The 14,330-nt window shown below is 44.5% G+C and overlaps 2 protein-coding genes across 3 annotated transcripts in view; one reads left to right on the top strand and one right to left on the bottom strand.

Moving 5' to 3' along the window:
• The window catches only part of MKRN2 (makorin ring finger protein 2), a 23,406-nt gene extending 17,515 nt beyond the window's left edge, over nucleotides 1-5,891 (bottom strand). The window contains exons 1-5 of the mRNA XM_090021121.1: nucleotides 5,729-5,891; nucleotides 5,506-5,634; nucleotides 4,293-4,471; nucleotides 2,448-2,752; nucleotides 23-237 (exon numbers count right to left, since the gene is read on the bottom strand). Of these exons, the coding sequence (XP_089877247.1) occupies nucleotides 23-237; nucleotides 2,448-2,752; nucleotides 4,293-4,471; nucleotides 5,506-5,634; nucleotides 5,729-5,754 (854 nt within the window). The 5' untranslated portion in view covers nucleotides 5,755-5,891. The remainder of the gene's footprint in view (nucleotides 1-22; nucleotides 238-2,447; nucleotides 2,753-4,292; nucleotides 4,472-5,505; nucleotides 5,635-5,728) is intronic.
• MKRN2OS (MKRN2 opposite strand) lies at nucleotides 5,612-14,330 on the top strand. Of its 2 annotated transcripts, none has more exons than XM_090021123.1 (4): nucleotides 5,612-5,734; nucleotides 7,082-7,131; nucleotides 8,538-8,700; nucleotides 12,493-14,330. In XM_090021123.1, the coding sequence occupies exons 1-4, from the start codon at nucleotides 5,622-5,624 to the stop codon at nucleotides 12,734-12,736; spliced, it is 570 nt and encodes a 189-aa protein (XP_089877249.1). In that variant the 5' UTR covers nucleotides 5,612-5,621; the 3' UTR covers nucleotides 12,737-14,330. The 2 variants fall into 2 exon arrangements, with proteins under 2 accessions (XP_089877249.1, XP_089877248.1); XM_090021122.1 differs by lacking the exon at nucleotides 5,612-5,734 and adding an exon at nucleotides 5,987-6,390.

Below are 14,330 nucleotides of genomic sequence, written 5' to 3'. Positions count from 1 at the left end.
GACCAGTTAGAACTTCACTTACTTTATGATTGGATTCTCAAACTGTTTGGCACACCTCCACTGTCGGATGCAGGACAGACAGTATGTATGACTGCAGTTGGAAAGGATTCCAAACCTCCGTTCAGAGGCTGATGGTTTCTCATATATCACTTCCATGCAAATGCTGCATACCTTATCCTGACTTGCCTGGAAGGCAAAAGCCTTCTCCATCTCATGTTCAAAAGCTGCCATGCACATCTGTCAAAAACAGGACAGAAAAAAAAAAATCACTTCACATTTGTACAGGGCTGGTATCTTGTAAACTAGAAACAGGCTTGTGAGGAGAAAGAAATGAGTACACGTACATCTATTTCTGTAAAGGGCTTAGTCCATACACTTCTATGTAACAGCCAGAAAACAACTTTCGTTAACTATTCTAGCACTCAAGAGAACATAGGATTTTACCTTGGATTTTAATGTGGTTTTGGGATTCAGTTTTTTTGGGGGTTTTTTTTAAAAGTCAAACACTGAAAAACCTAAATTCTGTAACACTTACCAAAATGACACCCATGATTCATCAGCAGAACAGAACCTTCAGAGCAACACACAAGCCTCTGCCACCCAAGTTAACTGATGGTAGCGTGTACACTGACACCAACTTAAAAAGGGAAGGAAGACTAGCTACTTCAGAGATGCAGCTGCTGTTACACTGTGAGCTCATCTACACATGAAATTAATTTGACAGAAACTCTGGTACAATTCACACCAGAATTTATTGCTCTTTTGCACAAAATTTACATGTGCACCCAAAAATGACAGCATGTTGAAACAGGATGGAGCAGCCCTGGCTGGCACAGAGCCTGGGGTGGGGGGCAGCCTGCCAACCTGGGGCTGCTCCAGTGCAGCTAAGGGCTGGCTGGGCCACAAGGGTGCTATGGTGTAGGGCTAGCCAGCAGGCAGCCCCAGGCTGCAGCACTCTTATGACCCAGCCAACCCCGATCAGCATCTACACGTGCGTTGTGGTAAAGTAAATAACTCCGCTGTAAGACAGTACTTGTGGTGCTATTAAGCTGGAGTAAACTAATTAACTCTGCCCTAGGATAGTACTGCCAAACACATGTATGCTTTATTGTGGAGCTCATTGGTCAGATCTGCAGTAAGTGTCTCGTGCAGATGCACCCTGTAGCAGTTACCCCTGTATTAAACCTGGAACAATATAAATGTAGCAAACCCACTCCAGCTTTGACCTGAATTCATCCACTTATCACTAAAGGCTCATGGATACATAACAGTTGCAGATTAACACTTGCTTGCCTTTTGAAGCTGCTGCAAGTATATGTTCATCCAAAACCTGACAGAAGATGGCCATTATGGACCAGCAGCAGAGGGGGGAAAAGATGCTGCTAACACATTTGACAATATTTGAGATCGGCAGAGCAATTACGAGACCCAAGAACCTCAAGTTTGATTCCAGGTCCAAAAGGCCTGTATTTCACTGCTTACACTCTTACCCCTTCTCCCTCCAACCTTCGCCGGTCCTAGGTGTCCTCCTCCTCAATCCTCTTCCCCTGTGCACCCCCACAGTACCCACCACTTACTTGCCTTCATCTCTATTCCACACCTCAGTCCTCATCTTTAACACTGATGTAAATACATATACCCAAGGGGATGAGAACCTTATGTGCCACCATAATTAGACAGTAGCAGTTACAGAGGTCTACACAGAAGTAAACTGAACACAGCCTACAGTTTTAGTTGGATTGCGACTGGATAGCTCAAAAAAGCAGCTACAAAATGGACCAACGTTCCTTAGATTAAATACCGAGACTGGTAATGATGGGAAGTTACCCATCCAGCAGCATTTCAGTGGCTGTGGGCAACACTCGCTTGTCTTGGGCAAGCACAGTCTGGGAGAAATAGTTTAGGAGTTTCCAAAGGTGACTGTAAGCATCAAACAGGAAGGACAGTCCAACTTTTACAAAGAATTAAATTAAAAGAGCAATAGAAATTTATGCTAGTACATGCTGCAGTTGGGATTTCAATGTTCAGGGTTTCCAGTATGATGGCAATGAAACCCCCCTGCTGAAATGCAGTAAAAACAAAATATATTTAATGGTATAAACAGGAAGTCACCAGTTTGGCTCTCTCAATAAGACTACAAACAATTTAACTTACGTTTTGTGGTTCTTGTTCAATTACATTTTCAAAATTCACACTGTATTTAGTAGTTAAAGCCATGGAAAAAGTGTGCAGAAAAGTTATACTTATATGACAGAAGCCACACAATACAGGCAAAGCTGAACAGGTGGCAAGACTATAACAGCTATAACTCAAGCACTGCCTTAGCAAATTTGAAATCTGAGTTCAAATGCCCCATGGTTTCCTTGTAAATATATGAATGGTTGTGGCTTTTAAAACAAGAATTTTATGGTATTTAAGAGTCATCTTAAAATACTGTTAATCTTTACCGTCTCATGAGCCTTCCTTTGCTCCTGATCGAAGGGATGAAGCACTTGCAATCCACAGATCTCACACACCTCTCCATGGAGGTAAGGGCACTGGTCACCAAACTGGCATGCCCCAGCAGCTGCATAGGGACACAGCTGCTGTCCATCAGCAGCGGAACTTCCAGGCATTGGATCTTCCAGCCCAGTGCAAATAGCTTCTAGATATGAATGGGGCTTCATTTCCAGATCATCAGTTTTGTCACTGCAACAAGCCAGGTCACTTGCTGCACCGAGTCTCGTCTTTTCTTCATTCAAACCACGTAAATCTTAAAAGAAAAAAGCACAATATATTGAATGATCATGAAGGCATAAAAGCCACAAAGGAATCTCTCTTAAATATAAAGGCTACCTGATGAATTAAAGGGTTCCATTTAACCATGGTCCTCTCACCAGCTGAATCCACATATATAGCTCCTTCTATGCCTAAACTCAGCAGCATTTTACAATCAAAATTATATACTGCAAAGCCTGAAAATACCAGGTACATACACATTTTGAACTGCTTTCAGATTTGCACTTGAAGCAAGGCTAAAATCCTCCTGATCCTTAACTAAATTAATGAATAAATGTGTTCTCCACAACTGCTTTTCTTGGCAATTCAGGGGCCTACTGCATTTGTGTGCCCATAAAGAATTGCTCCAAAACAGATTTCCCTGACCCTTTTTGGAAATTTCCCCTCTGAATAATATTTTGTAAATAAAAGACCTGGTATTACTAGAAACTTCTGATTTTGCATAACATTTCAAATGCAGTACATACAGATTGGCTGCTTAAGACCTGGAAAAAAACCCCCCAGCTCTTTACTTTCAGCTCGCTGCAGCACATGCCCAGAAGAAACACTGCATTAATTTGACCCAGCTTGCCCAATGTCTGTAGATCATGCACCTTAGCAGGGCTTTTTGGTACTTTTTTCTAATAGCTGATTAAATCAGCCGTTAATTAGATAAAAATGTCAAAAAGCCCCACTGAAGTGTGCAGTCCATACAAACACTGGGGAGCTGAGTTGAACTAACACACTTCCTCTTCTGGTCAAGTGATGGTTTTCTGGGTTTTTTTCCCATGTCTGTCAGCAGCCATTATGTCACACTTTCACCATGAACTCCCAAAAGGAATTTTATTGGAATTTTATTGCTGAAAGGAAAAGGAGACAGACAGATTATGTTCTGGTCACACACACTGTTCCGAAGCTGCCACCCAACTTCTTCAGTATCCATCAAGGTTCAGCCCAGAGACCCCGCCAAGACAGGCTGAGCAGTAAGTGGCCTGGGGCACTGACAGGGTAGGGCAACTGTGCAGGGCTGAGAGAGGAAGAAGGAAGATAACCCAGCACTGCAGCCTCACAAAGGATAGTGAAAGCAATATGGAGAAGGGAAGGGTTTATTTATAGTGGACCTGGGGAGACCAAGCTGGGTATGCATGTAGGAACAGAGGACTGCTGAGAGCGGGAGCTTGACCCCCGTTCTGCAGCATTAGGCAATGCAGGACTCCCCCAATACTTGTGCCCAAGTATACTGGGTCAGTCCTCCAAGTGCTAATCCCCTGGCACCACCCCAAATCCCCACTCATGCCTTGCTCTTGGAAGATGGCAGGAAAGGACCACATGGAGACACAGAAGAATCATTTGGGGAATGCATGGAGCAGAAGGAAAGTTTTCCCCTAGAAAATTAACAAATGTAAGCATTTGCAGAATTATGTTACAAAAGGTAACTGCCTCTGCTTAGGCATCTATAAACGAAAGAGACAAGGAGAAGAAGGGAAGCAATAAAACTACCAGCATCAATAAGCACGGTAACTATTTCAACTCACTTCTGTCCCTCAGCACTAATGTTTTCTTTTCACGCTTGCCAGGTTCACGTGTTTTGCTCTTGATTACAGGTGTGCTATGCTCTGATGGAGGGTTTGGGCTGTGGAGCACTGGTAAAGAGAGGCTGGGTGGTGCAGCGCCCACTGTACCACTAGGAGCAGGAAGCCTGGTATGATCATATCTAAAAAGAGAAAGCAAAGTAAAAGTTTGTGGTACAAGGACTAAGCTCTGGTTGAAAGCATAATTAGGATTGTTCGGGAAACTACTGGACTCCACATAGACAGTCCAGACTGGATCACTCTCATATCCCCCCTGCCCATACATTCTGCCAATGAAGCTTTACGTGCAGGTGTAGAACAGTCCCCCAAACTAGTCTAGACAGCAGTCAGGGAAACTGTTCCTCCCAAGGTGGGGGAACCGAAAATCCTGCCAACATCCTGTACGAGGTCCCCTCTCATAGCACCTGCTCAGATGAGATGGGGGCTGCATTCCCCCAGTGATGTACCTGTGTACCATTTGCTCCAGTTCCTCTTTGCTTCTGGCAATATTAGTTAAGATGGCAAGTCACTGAATCATAGAAAAGCAGGGCTTGAAGGGACCTCCAGAGGCACCTAGTTCAACCCCCACTTGAGGCAGGATCATTCCTATCCAAACCATCCCATACAAACCATAATCTAAACTCTATGTAAAAGTACCCTCAATCCTGACACAACACACCAAACACCTGATTTGCTGTAGGCAAAGTAGGGGAACCACAGCAGCAGCAGGAATTCACAAAATACTGTGAATATATGCTCAAGAGGCCCTGGGTAGAGGCTGAGCCCCTGCTGCAGAGGAAGGCAAAAGCCCCCAGAGCTCTGGCCAATCTGACCACAGGGTAAAATTCCTTCCTCACCCCAAATATAGTATCACTCTGGCTAGCGGGTCTTGTCCCTCCGCTCAAGGCCAGGAACCTCCGGCTTTGGTCCCAGCAGGAGCACTGGCACAGCCCTGCCAAAATCCACAGCCTGGGCTGCAGCTAACACCAGCGCCTCTGAGGGAGGCTTAACCCCCACCCCCCGGCGCGGCAAGGGGGCAGGCGGCAAGGCCCGGAAGGCCGGAAATCCCTGCAGCGCGGAGCACAGCTCGGCTCGGCCCGGCCCGGCCTGACTGCTCCCGCCCACCTCGGCCGGGCCGGGCTGGGCCGGGCCGTGGAGGGACCCCGCGGGCTCTCACCTGCAGCGCGCGCCGTAGGCGCACTGTCCCTTCTGGTAGAAGCGGCAGACGGCGGCTGCGCGGCTCGCGGACAGGTCGTGGGAGAACAGGCAGCGGCTGCCCTGGCGACACACGCCATGCACGTAGTACCTGCGGGCGGGAAACGGGCGCCATCACACGCCGGCCGAGGCCGCAGGAGCCCCTCTCACAGTCCCCGGCCCCGGCCCCCGCAGCGCGGCCTCACCTACAGGTCACCTGCTTGGTACTCATGGCCGGCCTCGCTCCCGTTCTCCGACCCGCTCGCGCCTGAGCCCTCAGTTCCGCCGCGCGCGGGGGGAGGGGCAGAGCCGCGCGGAACGGTGCCGTGGTGGGAATGGGCGCGGGGGGATTCTGTTCCCCGCCGGACCGGAGCCGCCCCGCGCGGGGGGCGGGGCCAGGGAGAGCGGGTGGGAGCCATCGAGACAAGGCGGTCGGGGGCAGAGCGCCGCTCTTGGTGGGGGCGGGACGTGCGACTCGGCGGACTCAAACTGCAGGCGCCTGCTCCCACCCGGCCTGCGACGGAGCTGTGGCGCCCGAACACCAGCACCCGTCACCGCGCGCTCCCGCAGCTATTGGCCGGGCGGGCTGCCAGTCTGCATGACGTCACCCGCCCCCTCTGCGAGCCGGGTCCCAGCTGACCGCCGGCGCGATGCAGCCCTGGGAGCCGGCGGGTGGTGTCGTCCGGTTCCGCCACTGCGGGAAGCTCATCTTCGGCCCGCACGTGCCCGCGCGCTGCCCCGCCTGCGGTCGCCGCCTCCTATACCGCGGGCTGGAGCAGGCCCCAGTCAGCGTTCCCAGCCCCTTCGTCAACGGGCACACGCGGCGCTGCGCCTTCCTGCTGCGGCCCACGGCCGGCACCTTCCTGGGGTACGGCCGCGCTCCGCCGCTCGGCCTTCCTCGCCGGCTCCGGCCCCGGGCCTTTCTCAGGCGCGCGTGTCCCGCCTGGTCCCCAGTTCGGGTCTTGCTGCGCTTTGTCTTCTGTAAAACAGTTGGTGCGAAATGTCGCTTGGGCGCAGCCCGATCTGACAGAATGGGTGCGGGGTGTGTAGCGACCTGTGTACCTGGCCCGTTTGTCTCCTTAGTGGACGAGAAGTGCGAGCATATACTGTATGCGCGCATGGACTGCTGTTAAAAGCTGAGTTTTCATTGAAGTTCTTGTCCTGTGGGTTTGTGGTAAGAGAGGGGAAATCCGGGCATTAATTTTTCATCCTTGGAGCTCCCATACAGCGTGGCCTGTCCTTCCCAGCCCCCTGTGGTCTCCCTCTCCTGTTGCTTGTGCCCTGCTGTGCTGTTGTTCTGGTCCAGCAGGGGGGTGTTTGGGGTGAAAAGAAAATGACACTTGTACAAAATCTAAACAGCCATTTCTGAAAATTAAAAATTTCATCCGATGTGTGTAATGATGTCTGCATCCATGCTCCCTCACGTTCTAGTCTCAGCTGGAGTCAAAAGTACCAGCAATTCGGGAAGGAGACCTTTCAGAGTATTTTTTAACGTGACTAAGCAGCCCCTGCATGAAGGTCTTTTCAGTCATAAAAACTTTATACCATTTTTCTTTCAGAGAGTATGATGGGAAATCTGATCTTCATGTTGGAATAACCAGTACTAATGGTAACAAGAGTTTTGTAATTAATCTCTCCTTAAATATGCAACATCTTTGTGTATCTCCAGTACATTTCTGGGATTTAAACTATATATACAAGTTTGTTTTCACTCCTCTCTACCTTCTTGATCTTCCTTGAGGGCATTTCTCAACGTGGGTCATGACCCAAAAGTGGGTCACAAGAATATATGAAAGGGTCATGAACAAACTCTAAAAATGGATCCACATACTTAAATGGATTCTCCTTTAAAGGAGAAAAACATGAGGAACCATGGCTTTTCCCTTGCAGGCTGGCAGAGATCTAGCTTGCAAGGGGCTGCTTGGGCCCCTCTGCCCCACACACGGGATAGGGCAGCAGGTCGGGAGTGAGGAGCACTGGGTTGGGACTGGCCATTGATGTTTACAAATGGGTCTTGGTACAAAAAAAGATACGAACCAGTGCTTTAGGGGTTAGGATTGAATAGTGCTCATTTAGGAGCCAGCCAGTTCCATTAACTAATTGGATAGCTCCATGGTGTCTGAGATTTGCTGTTGAAAAACATCCTCTCCAAACCTGTTGGCTCTACTACCAGAGATCTACAGTGAAATCTGGGCTCTGCTAATGTCAAAGGAAATTGAGGTTGAGTTTCAACATGGGATTCTGTCTGAACATCTCAGCACTGACCAGAGAGAGCCCCAAACCAAAACCACCTATCATTATAATCCTAAACTTTTAAGATTCCAATAAAATGGAACTCATGTTGGAAACCAAACCCAGCCCTATTTGTCTATTCTCAGGACAAAATGCTAACAAGGTAGGCAGCCTTTGAAAGACATACTAGAAAATGTTTGCTTTACAGTTATTTTTACTGCCACTTTAAATACATTTTCCTTAACAGGACATTATCAGATTATAACAACCTTTTTGATTATATCTGATAGAATTTTAAAAATCGAATTTAATGTGTTGTTCATCTTTTGCATTTTTCTCAGTCTAGACAATGAAAGTAGATTATTAGTTTCACTTTCCAACCCACTTTCACTGAATTATTTTGCACTAACAGAATGGGGCAGCACTTGTGTTGCAGGTACAACACTGGATTGTTTATTTTGAAATTAAAAACTACTCAGCATGTTCTGAGAGCTTATTTAAAAATAAATAAATAAATTTTGCTTGTTGTCCCTTTAATCAACTGAGACTCAAATTACAACATCTAAGAACTTTCATAGTCCAGATTAGTTGTGGGACAGAATATGATGTTTTTGGTGGGGGAGGGAGTGAGAGGACAGTTTTACACGCTTTGGTAACTCCTCTATTGCAATGAGGAGTAAGTACCATTATGGAAAGCAGCTGCTTCATTCTGTTAGCAGAACTGTAACTTTACTTCTAATTCTCCAGCTCTTGCTAATAACATGTTGCTGTTTGTATTTCCAGGACTTGTATACAATTACAATGAAACGGGCATTCACAGAGTTGAATTTGGGTGGGAACAATGCATTAGTATCCCACTAGTACAGCCAGGCATGTATGGGCTGCTTCAACAGTGGGATAAGTACCTAGAAGAATTCTCTGCTGGAGAGGCCTGGCTTCCTCACAGGTATGTAAGTTCAGCAGATAACTTTAACAGGTGAAAGAGTTAATTTAGGATTGAATTGTACTAAGTTTGTGACTCACTGCTGGTTTCATATACTTGGATCACATAGCAACAGTTTGTAAGGTCCTTTCAAACAATTAGCAGCTTGAAAATCTACAGCTTTGTTAAACAGTGATATGTTTTGAGGGAGTGGCCAAAGGAATAGATATGCCTGCTGGAACACAGAGCCCTTACATCAGAGCCAGTTGCTCCAACAACAGAAGAATTTTGTACAGAAGCAGTAAGATCCTCCTGAGTCAGGGCTCTGGAAGTACCTGTGGCTAACTGTGGAAGCCCCGATTCTTCACAACTCTAGTCAAATCTACAGCTGGTGGGATTCACTTCTCATGGGTACTCCTGGCTCTAGAAGCTAAATTCCTGATCATGCTGAAATCTAAGAGTATGCAGCATACATCTTGATGACTTATTCCATGTCAATGGTGAGGATTGGAAAAAATGCTCAATCTGACTTGCATCTAGTTCCAGCTGGCTTGTAATGCCATACTTTTTTTTCTGCCAAAACATTTTGAGCAAATCTGGCATGGCCATCATTGTGGGGTCATTTCTCCTTTTAGCTTCCATTGAGGCGGATGTCAGATGCAGACATAACAAGAGATGTGGCCAGGCTGGAATATACACCACCACATCACCAAGTTTATTAATAAACTCACTGAGAAGACCAGTGCTTTACACATGCATTGGATAAAGTGAATTTATGAAATGGCCTGCTTGGACCCAATCATGTGGACTCCTGAAGTGAATGGGAGTTAGTTTTAAGCCCAACTTGAATCACTGTGTTTCTGGCTGATGCAGCCATGTATTTCAACATGCATAGTTTTCCCCATATTTTGACTGAAGCCAAAAGGACTTGATTTATGATGGAATTCTCAAAGTGCCTGCCTGAGGAGCACAATTTCCATTGATTTTTAATAACGTTGGCACTTGTTAAGTTTCCACACTTACTTCTTGAAAATAATTTGATGTCAAACAGAATAATGGAGGGAAGAGGGTTAGGTATTTACATTTTCCCCCAGAAAACTACTTCACAGCTTTCTCTGTATACTTCAAGAATATTTAATTCCAAGATACCCTGTTCATGAAAGCAAGTGATCAGCTTGCCCAAAACATGTTTGCACCTACTATGAATACATACTCAAACTAAGAGTAGCAGTTGGAGCTTTTCAGCTATACAGGTTTAGTTACAATTTTTAGGATCATTTAGCTGGATTCTGTGGATTAAAAAAAAAAAAATCAGGCATATAGTGAACCAGTTTTAATTCTGCATTCTGATCCTCATCAGAGATTAGGCCAAGTCTGTTCTAGTTCTTTCTTTTGCCTCCCAGTTTTCAGAAGTGTACAATCAAAGGCTTGACCTCGAGTTGAAGCAGATATATTCATCTGCTGATGAAAATGTTATTGTTCCTGGCCAAATTCAAGCTGTTAAGATTGGTGTGTAAAACCTCTGTAACATCTGGGTGAATTGTGAAAATAGCTCTGATGGTTGTTCTACCTTGTCATTATTTGAATCAGAGCTGTGATGTGTATTTTGCTGCTCTGTCAAATTCTGTGCTGACTGCTGCAGTAACTATAAGCAGCTGGTTTTGTTTAAGATAGATAATGTTTGTGATTTATCTTCCTGATTCCAAAGACAGCATTTCATTCTGTAGCCACTATGTTTTATAACCTGAGAGCTTAGTTCTCTTTCATAAACAGGCCCCGTTTAAGGGCTACAGTATGTTATCGGTCATAAAGGATCTTGGACTTCAACAAAAAAAAATCTGATTTCAGGCATCCTTTTCTAAGACCTGAAATGAAATCTGTATCTGATTTTCAGTTTAGAAGTACAGCTAAGATCCCAGGAATCATTGCTGCTGGCCTCATTGTTAGGAGGGCAGCAAGGGAAAAGTGAAAAATGTCTTCCAATGAGTAACTGTGATTTAAGAATCAACCCACTGGCTCTAAGCCTATTTTTTAAATAAGCCATGATTTCTCAGCTCTGTGTCTAAAGACCATAAAACACTTGGTAGAGAATCTCTTGTGTAGTGTTTTAGTAAAGTCCATATAGTTATTTTGTTGCCTGAGAATGTAGAGGAGGCTACAACATACCTACTCTAAATCTCTATTGATGTTTAATCTAAGTTAAGTTTTGTGCATAGGAGCACTGAATTATATCTTCATAGCTATTGGAAGAATGTGTAAAATTAGATGCAATGGATTAAGTAAATGCATCCTGCTAACTTAAAAAAATAAGTGGAGCTACAGTTGGTAGCAGCTGAGTTGAATCAGTGAGACCTTCCAGTGGCACCTTAAATTATTGGCAGCTCTGTCTTTTCACCTGTACACTTGAATACTGAGCCATACTTCATACTCAGCAAAGGTAATTTGACAACATATTAGATAATGAGGAGATAGTTACAGGATCATCTGTGTAATAAACAGAGTAATGGCAGACTAAAGTCTATAAAATTATGCTCAAGCAATAAGGAAATCTTTTTTATTAGTTCTTGTTAGCTCTATAATAGTCCTGATTTACCAAAGCATTTAAGCGCACACTTTGCTGAACTGGCACTAAGCACATGAACCCTGACATTTTAGCATTAGTGCAAGTCTCCAGTGAGAAACTGTAGACGATCTTCCAGTTGTTTTGCAATGCAGTGATGACAGTTACTCTGGCATATGCTTACAATCACTTTAGAAAAACAGTTAGGTGTGATAAATGAAGTACACTCTGGCAATAGCATGCTTAGCAAATCAAAAGTCATAGGTCACTGTAAACATAATGAGCATAAAAGGAGAAGAGCTTTGAAGTGGAAGACTTTGAACAAGACTCGGTATTCCATGTTACTGGTCTGCTGAAGACTGGACATTGCAAAAGTATTTTGTAAGTCCCCAGCATTTACATGGAACTCCTGCACATTTACAGATCTCTTTGCTAAGATATAGGTAGTACAGCATACAACATGGAGCTGTCAGCTATACATAGGGAAGGAGAGCAGCCACAAGGTTAGGATGAGTAGATTCCTGTACAAGTAAGATGGTGGGAGGTGGTTATAAAGGTCTGTGCAGTGATAATATCAAGACAAAATGGCGGAAGTCTGGGGCAGGATAGGAAAAGCCAGGTGGTGCTGTATGTGTAAGAGTAAGTTATTAAAATACATAATTATTGTGAAACATATAGGAGAATGTGGAAAACCTTACAAGATGAAAGAACAGGTGGCTACAGTTCGCTTCCACTTGGGTTGTATTTTACACGCCCCCCCCCCCCGCATAGTACCCCACCTCCATATTATTATTTGCTTAAGAGCATTTCTGCTGGTTGGCCACATGTAGAATTTACCACCTGAAGTTTCACAGGTAAAAAAATGATTCTTAGTTCAGCAGCTGAATTAGCACTGCATTCAAGATATGTTGGTGACATTTTTCATCACAGCTGTAGGAGATACCATTGGCTGAACAGGATACCCTTGACACATATCAAATTAAGAAAATATTGGTTTACTAAGTTAATTATTTTTTAAATCAGAGTTTGTCATTGTGTGGTTTGGGATTTTGGTACCTGTATCTTGATACCCACAGTATGCAACATCTCAGCATAGTTAGAGAACCTAATTATTTCAGGCATCACACACTTAAGTACCAGCATGAAGGGAATTTTACAACTTTTGAAGGATATGTGCTTCTTCCTCTCATCTAAGAAATGATTACCTGCCTTACACATGCAATTATCATTTAAATAACCCAGTATCTTTTTTATAGGTATGATGAACATAACCACAATTGTTATACCTATGCACTGGCATTTATTAACTGCGTATTGGCTGCACAGGGAAAGCAACAAATGGGCAAAAATGAATTCACGGAAAGATTTGTGATCCCACAGACAAGGAAAGCTTCCAAGTATATAACTCTTTACCAGGCGATAGCAGAAAACTGTTTCTACACTGTTGACATTTCTGATCAGGAAAATGATGCTTGTGAGGAGGACAAATTGTTAAATTAAAAACCACCACAGAATTAAATACAAACAAAGCCAAAATATAGATTCATGGCATGCTTGAAAACAGCTATGTCCTGCTGCATGTATGAAAAATATTAATTTGTATTATTTTAATGACACTAAGGTGTGTAATGAAGATGCTCTGGGTGTCACAAAATTTTAAACTCTGGAACTGCTTAATTTTCTGAAGAATATGGAAAAGCAAATATATTCCTGTGTGCATTCACCATACAGCACTTTGTTTTTTCAGGCAAAAGATCATAACTATAGTAATTTAAAGTAGCAAATTTAACCTTATAGTATAACATTTATTTCAAGTAAAATTATAACTCAAGGGTAGGCAGCATTTTACTTGGCATGTGTACCTTGAGGGGGATGGTGGGGAGGGGACCAGGACTATGCTGCCATAACATGGCTTGGGCTCCTCATGGCCCACATGTTGTCTGCCCCTGGCATGCCAACATCTTCTAAGTCAAGGTTGTGGGTGTTTTTGGCACTCTACCCAAAAATATTGCTGACCTCTAGTATAACTACACTTGCACTTGTGCATTAATGTGTGATTAAAAAACAACAGTAAGACAGCACTGGGATTACTGGTCACATGCTCATTATCTTCTACATTGGTTGCAACATGTAGTTTCTCAAGGGTAAAACATTTAAAAATTGAACCATATGGGATACCAGATTATGAAGAAAATTTTGAAGTTACTAATAGGCAGCAGTATTTCTTTACTTCCTTTTGGTAAAGCATTGTATTTTCTTGCATATACAGCGTGGCTCAGAGTAAGATACATAACTTGTTGTCGGGAAGGAATAATGTAAGGGGGAAAAAAAGATTTTTCCAGAGTTACGTATGCACAGAGCAGAGGCAGAGCTAAAGAGTCTGAAAGGCTGTGAAATAGGAAAGAGACCAGCAATAGCTACCAGACAACAAAACTGCTAGAAGAAAGGTTAGCTTGATTGGTATAATATCTAGATCAGGGGTTTTCCATCTGCGGCCTGGCAGCAGGCCGCAGTGAGTCAGCTGCCAGACCAGAAGTGGCCGCAGACCAGCAAACTGCTGCCCCCCAGAGCTGGGCAGAGAGGCCCCGGCTCCTTTTGCACAGCCCGCGGCAGCGCAGGGTTTGGTCCACCCCCCTGCCCAGGCGATGGGTGTATTCTTACCTGTCTTTTGGTCAGAAATTCTGGCTGTGGTCTGCTGTGACTGCTGGGCTGTGGTTTGCCAGGCTGCAGCATAAAAACTTTAGGAACCCCTGATCTAGACCATTAAAACTGAAAGATTACTGTTAATACTTGGAGAGTGAAGAACAATGGGCCATTAAGTCAACTGATTTCCCTCCACTGCCTGAAAAGAAAGCCACTGCTGCTGCAGGGCTGTTGTATTTGGAACAGGTACTAAAGCAGGATGGTTCTATCTTAAGCAGAAAAATTAGCTTCCTGCTTAGGAGGCACTCCAATCTGGGGAGGATGATTTTTGGAGAAAAAGGTGTGGTATGCAAGAAAATATGGTGTCTCTCTTAACTTTACTGTACCTAGATATGTTGTTACTCAAGTTGTTTGTAACTGATTGTTGCAAAAATAAATGGCTGAAGTGAAA

The sequence above is a fragment of the Crocodylus siamensis genome, chromosome 11, assembly GCF_052110815.1.
Source record: "Crocodylus siamensis isolate JL-2025a chromosome 11, ASM5211081v1, whole genome shotgun sequence".
Lineage (NCBI taxonomy): Eukaryota > Metazoa > Chordata > Crocodylia > Crocodylidae > Crocodylus > Crocodylus siamensis.
The sequence above is the reverse complement of the archived record's forward strand: the minus strand, read 5'-3'. Positions and strand labels throughout refer to the sequence as shown.

What these genes read in the sequence shown, in the direction of transcription:
- MKRN2OS (XM_090021122.1), top strand. Translation starts at nt 6,173, where the DNA reads ATGCAGCCCTGGGAGCCGGCGGGTGGTGTCGTCCGGTTCCGCCACTGC. An exon ending in TGGAATAACCAGTACTAATG is followed by an intron (nt 7,132 to 8,537) that starts GTAACAAGAGTT and finishes TTGTATTTCCAG; the next exon opens with GACTTGTATACAATTACAAT. An exon ending in GAGGCCTGGCTTCCTCACAG is followed by an intron (nt 8,701 to 12,492) that starts GTATGTAAGTTC and finishes TCTTTTTTATAG; the next exon opens with GTATGATGAACATAACCACA.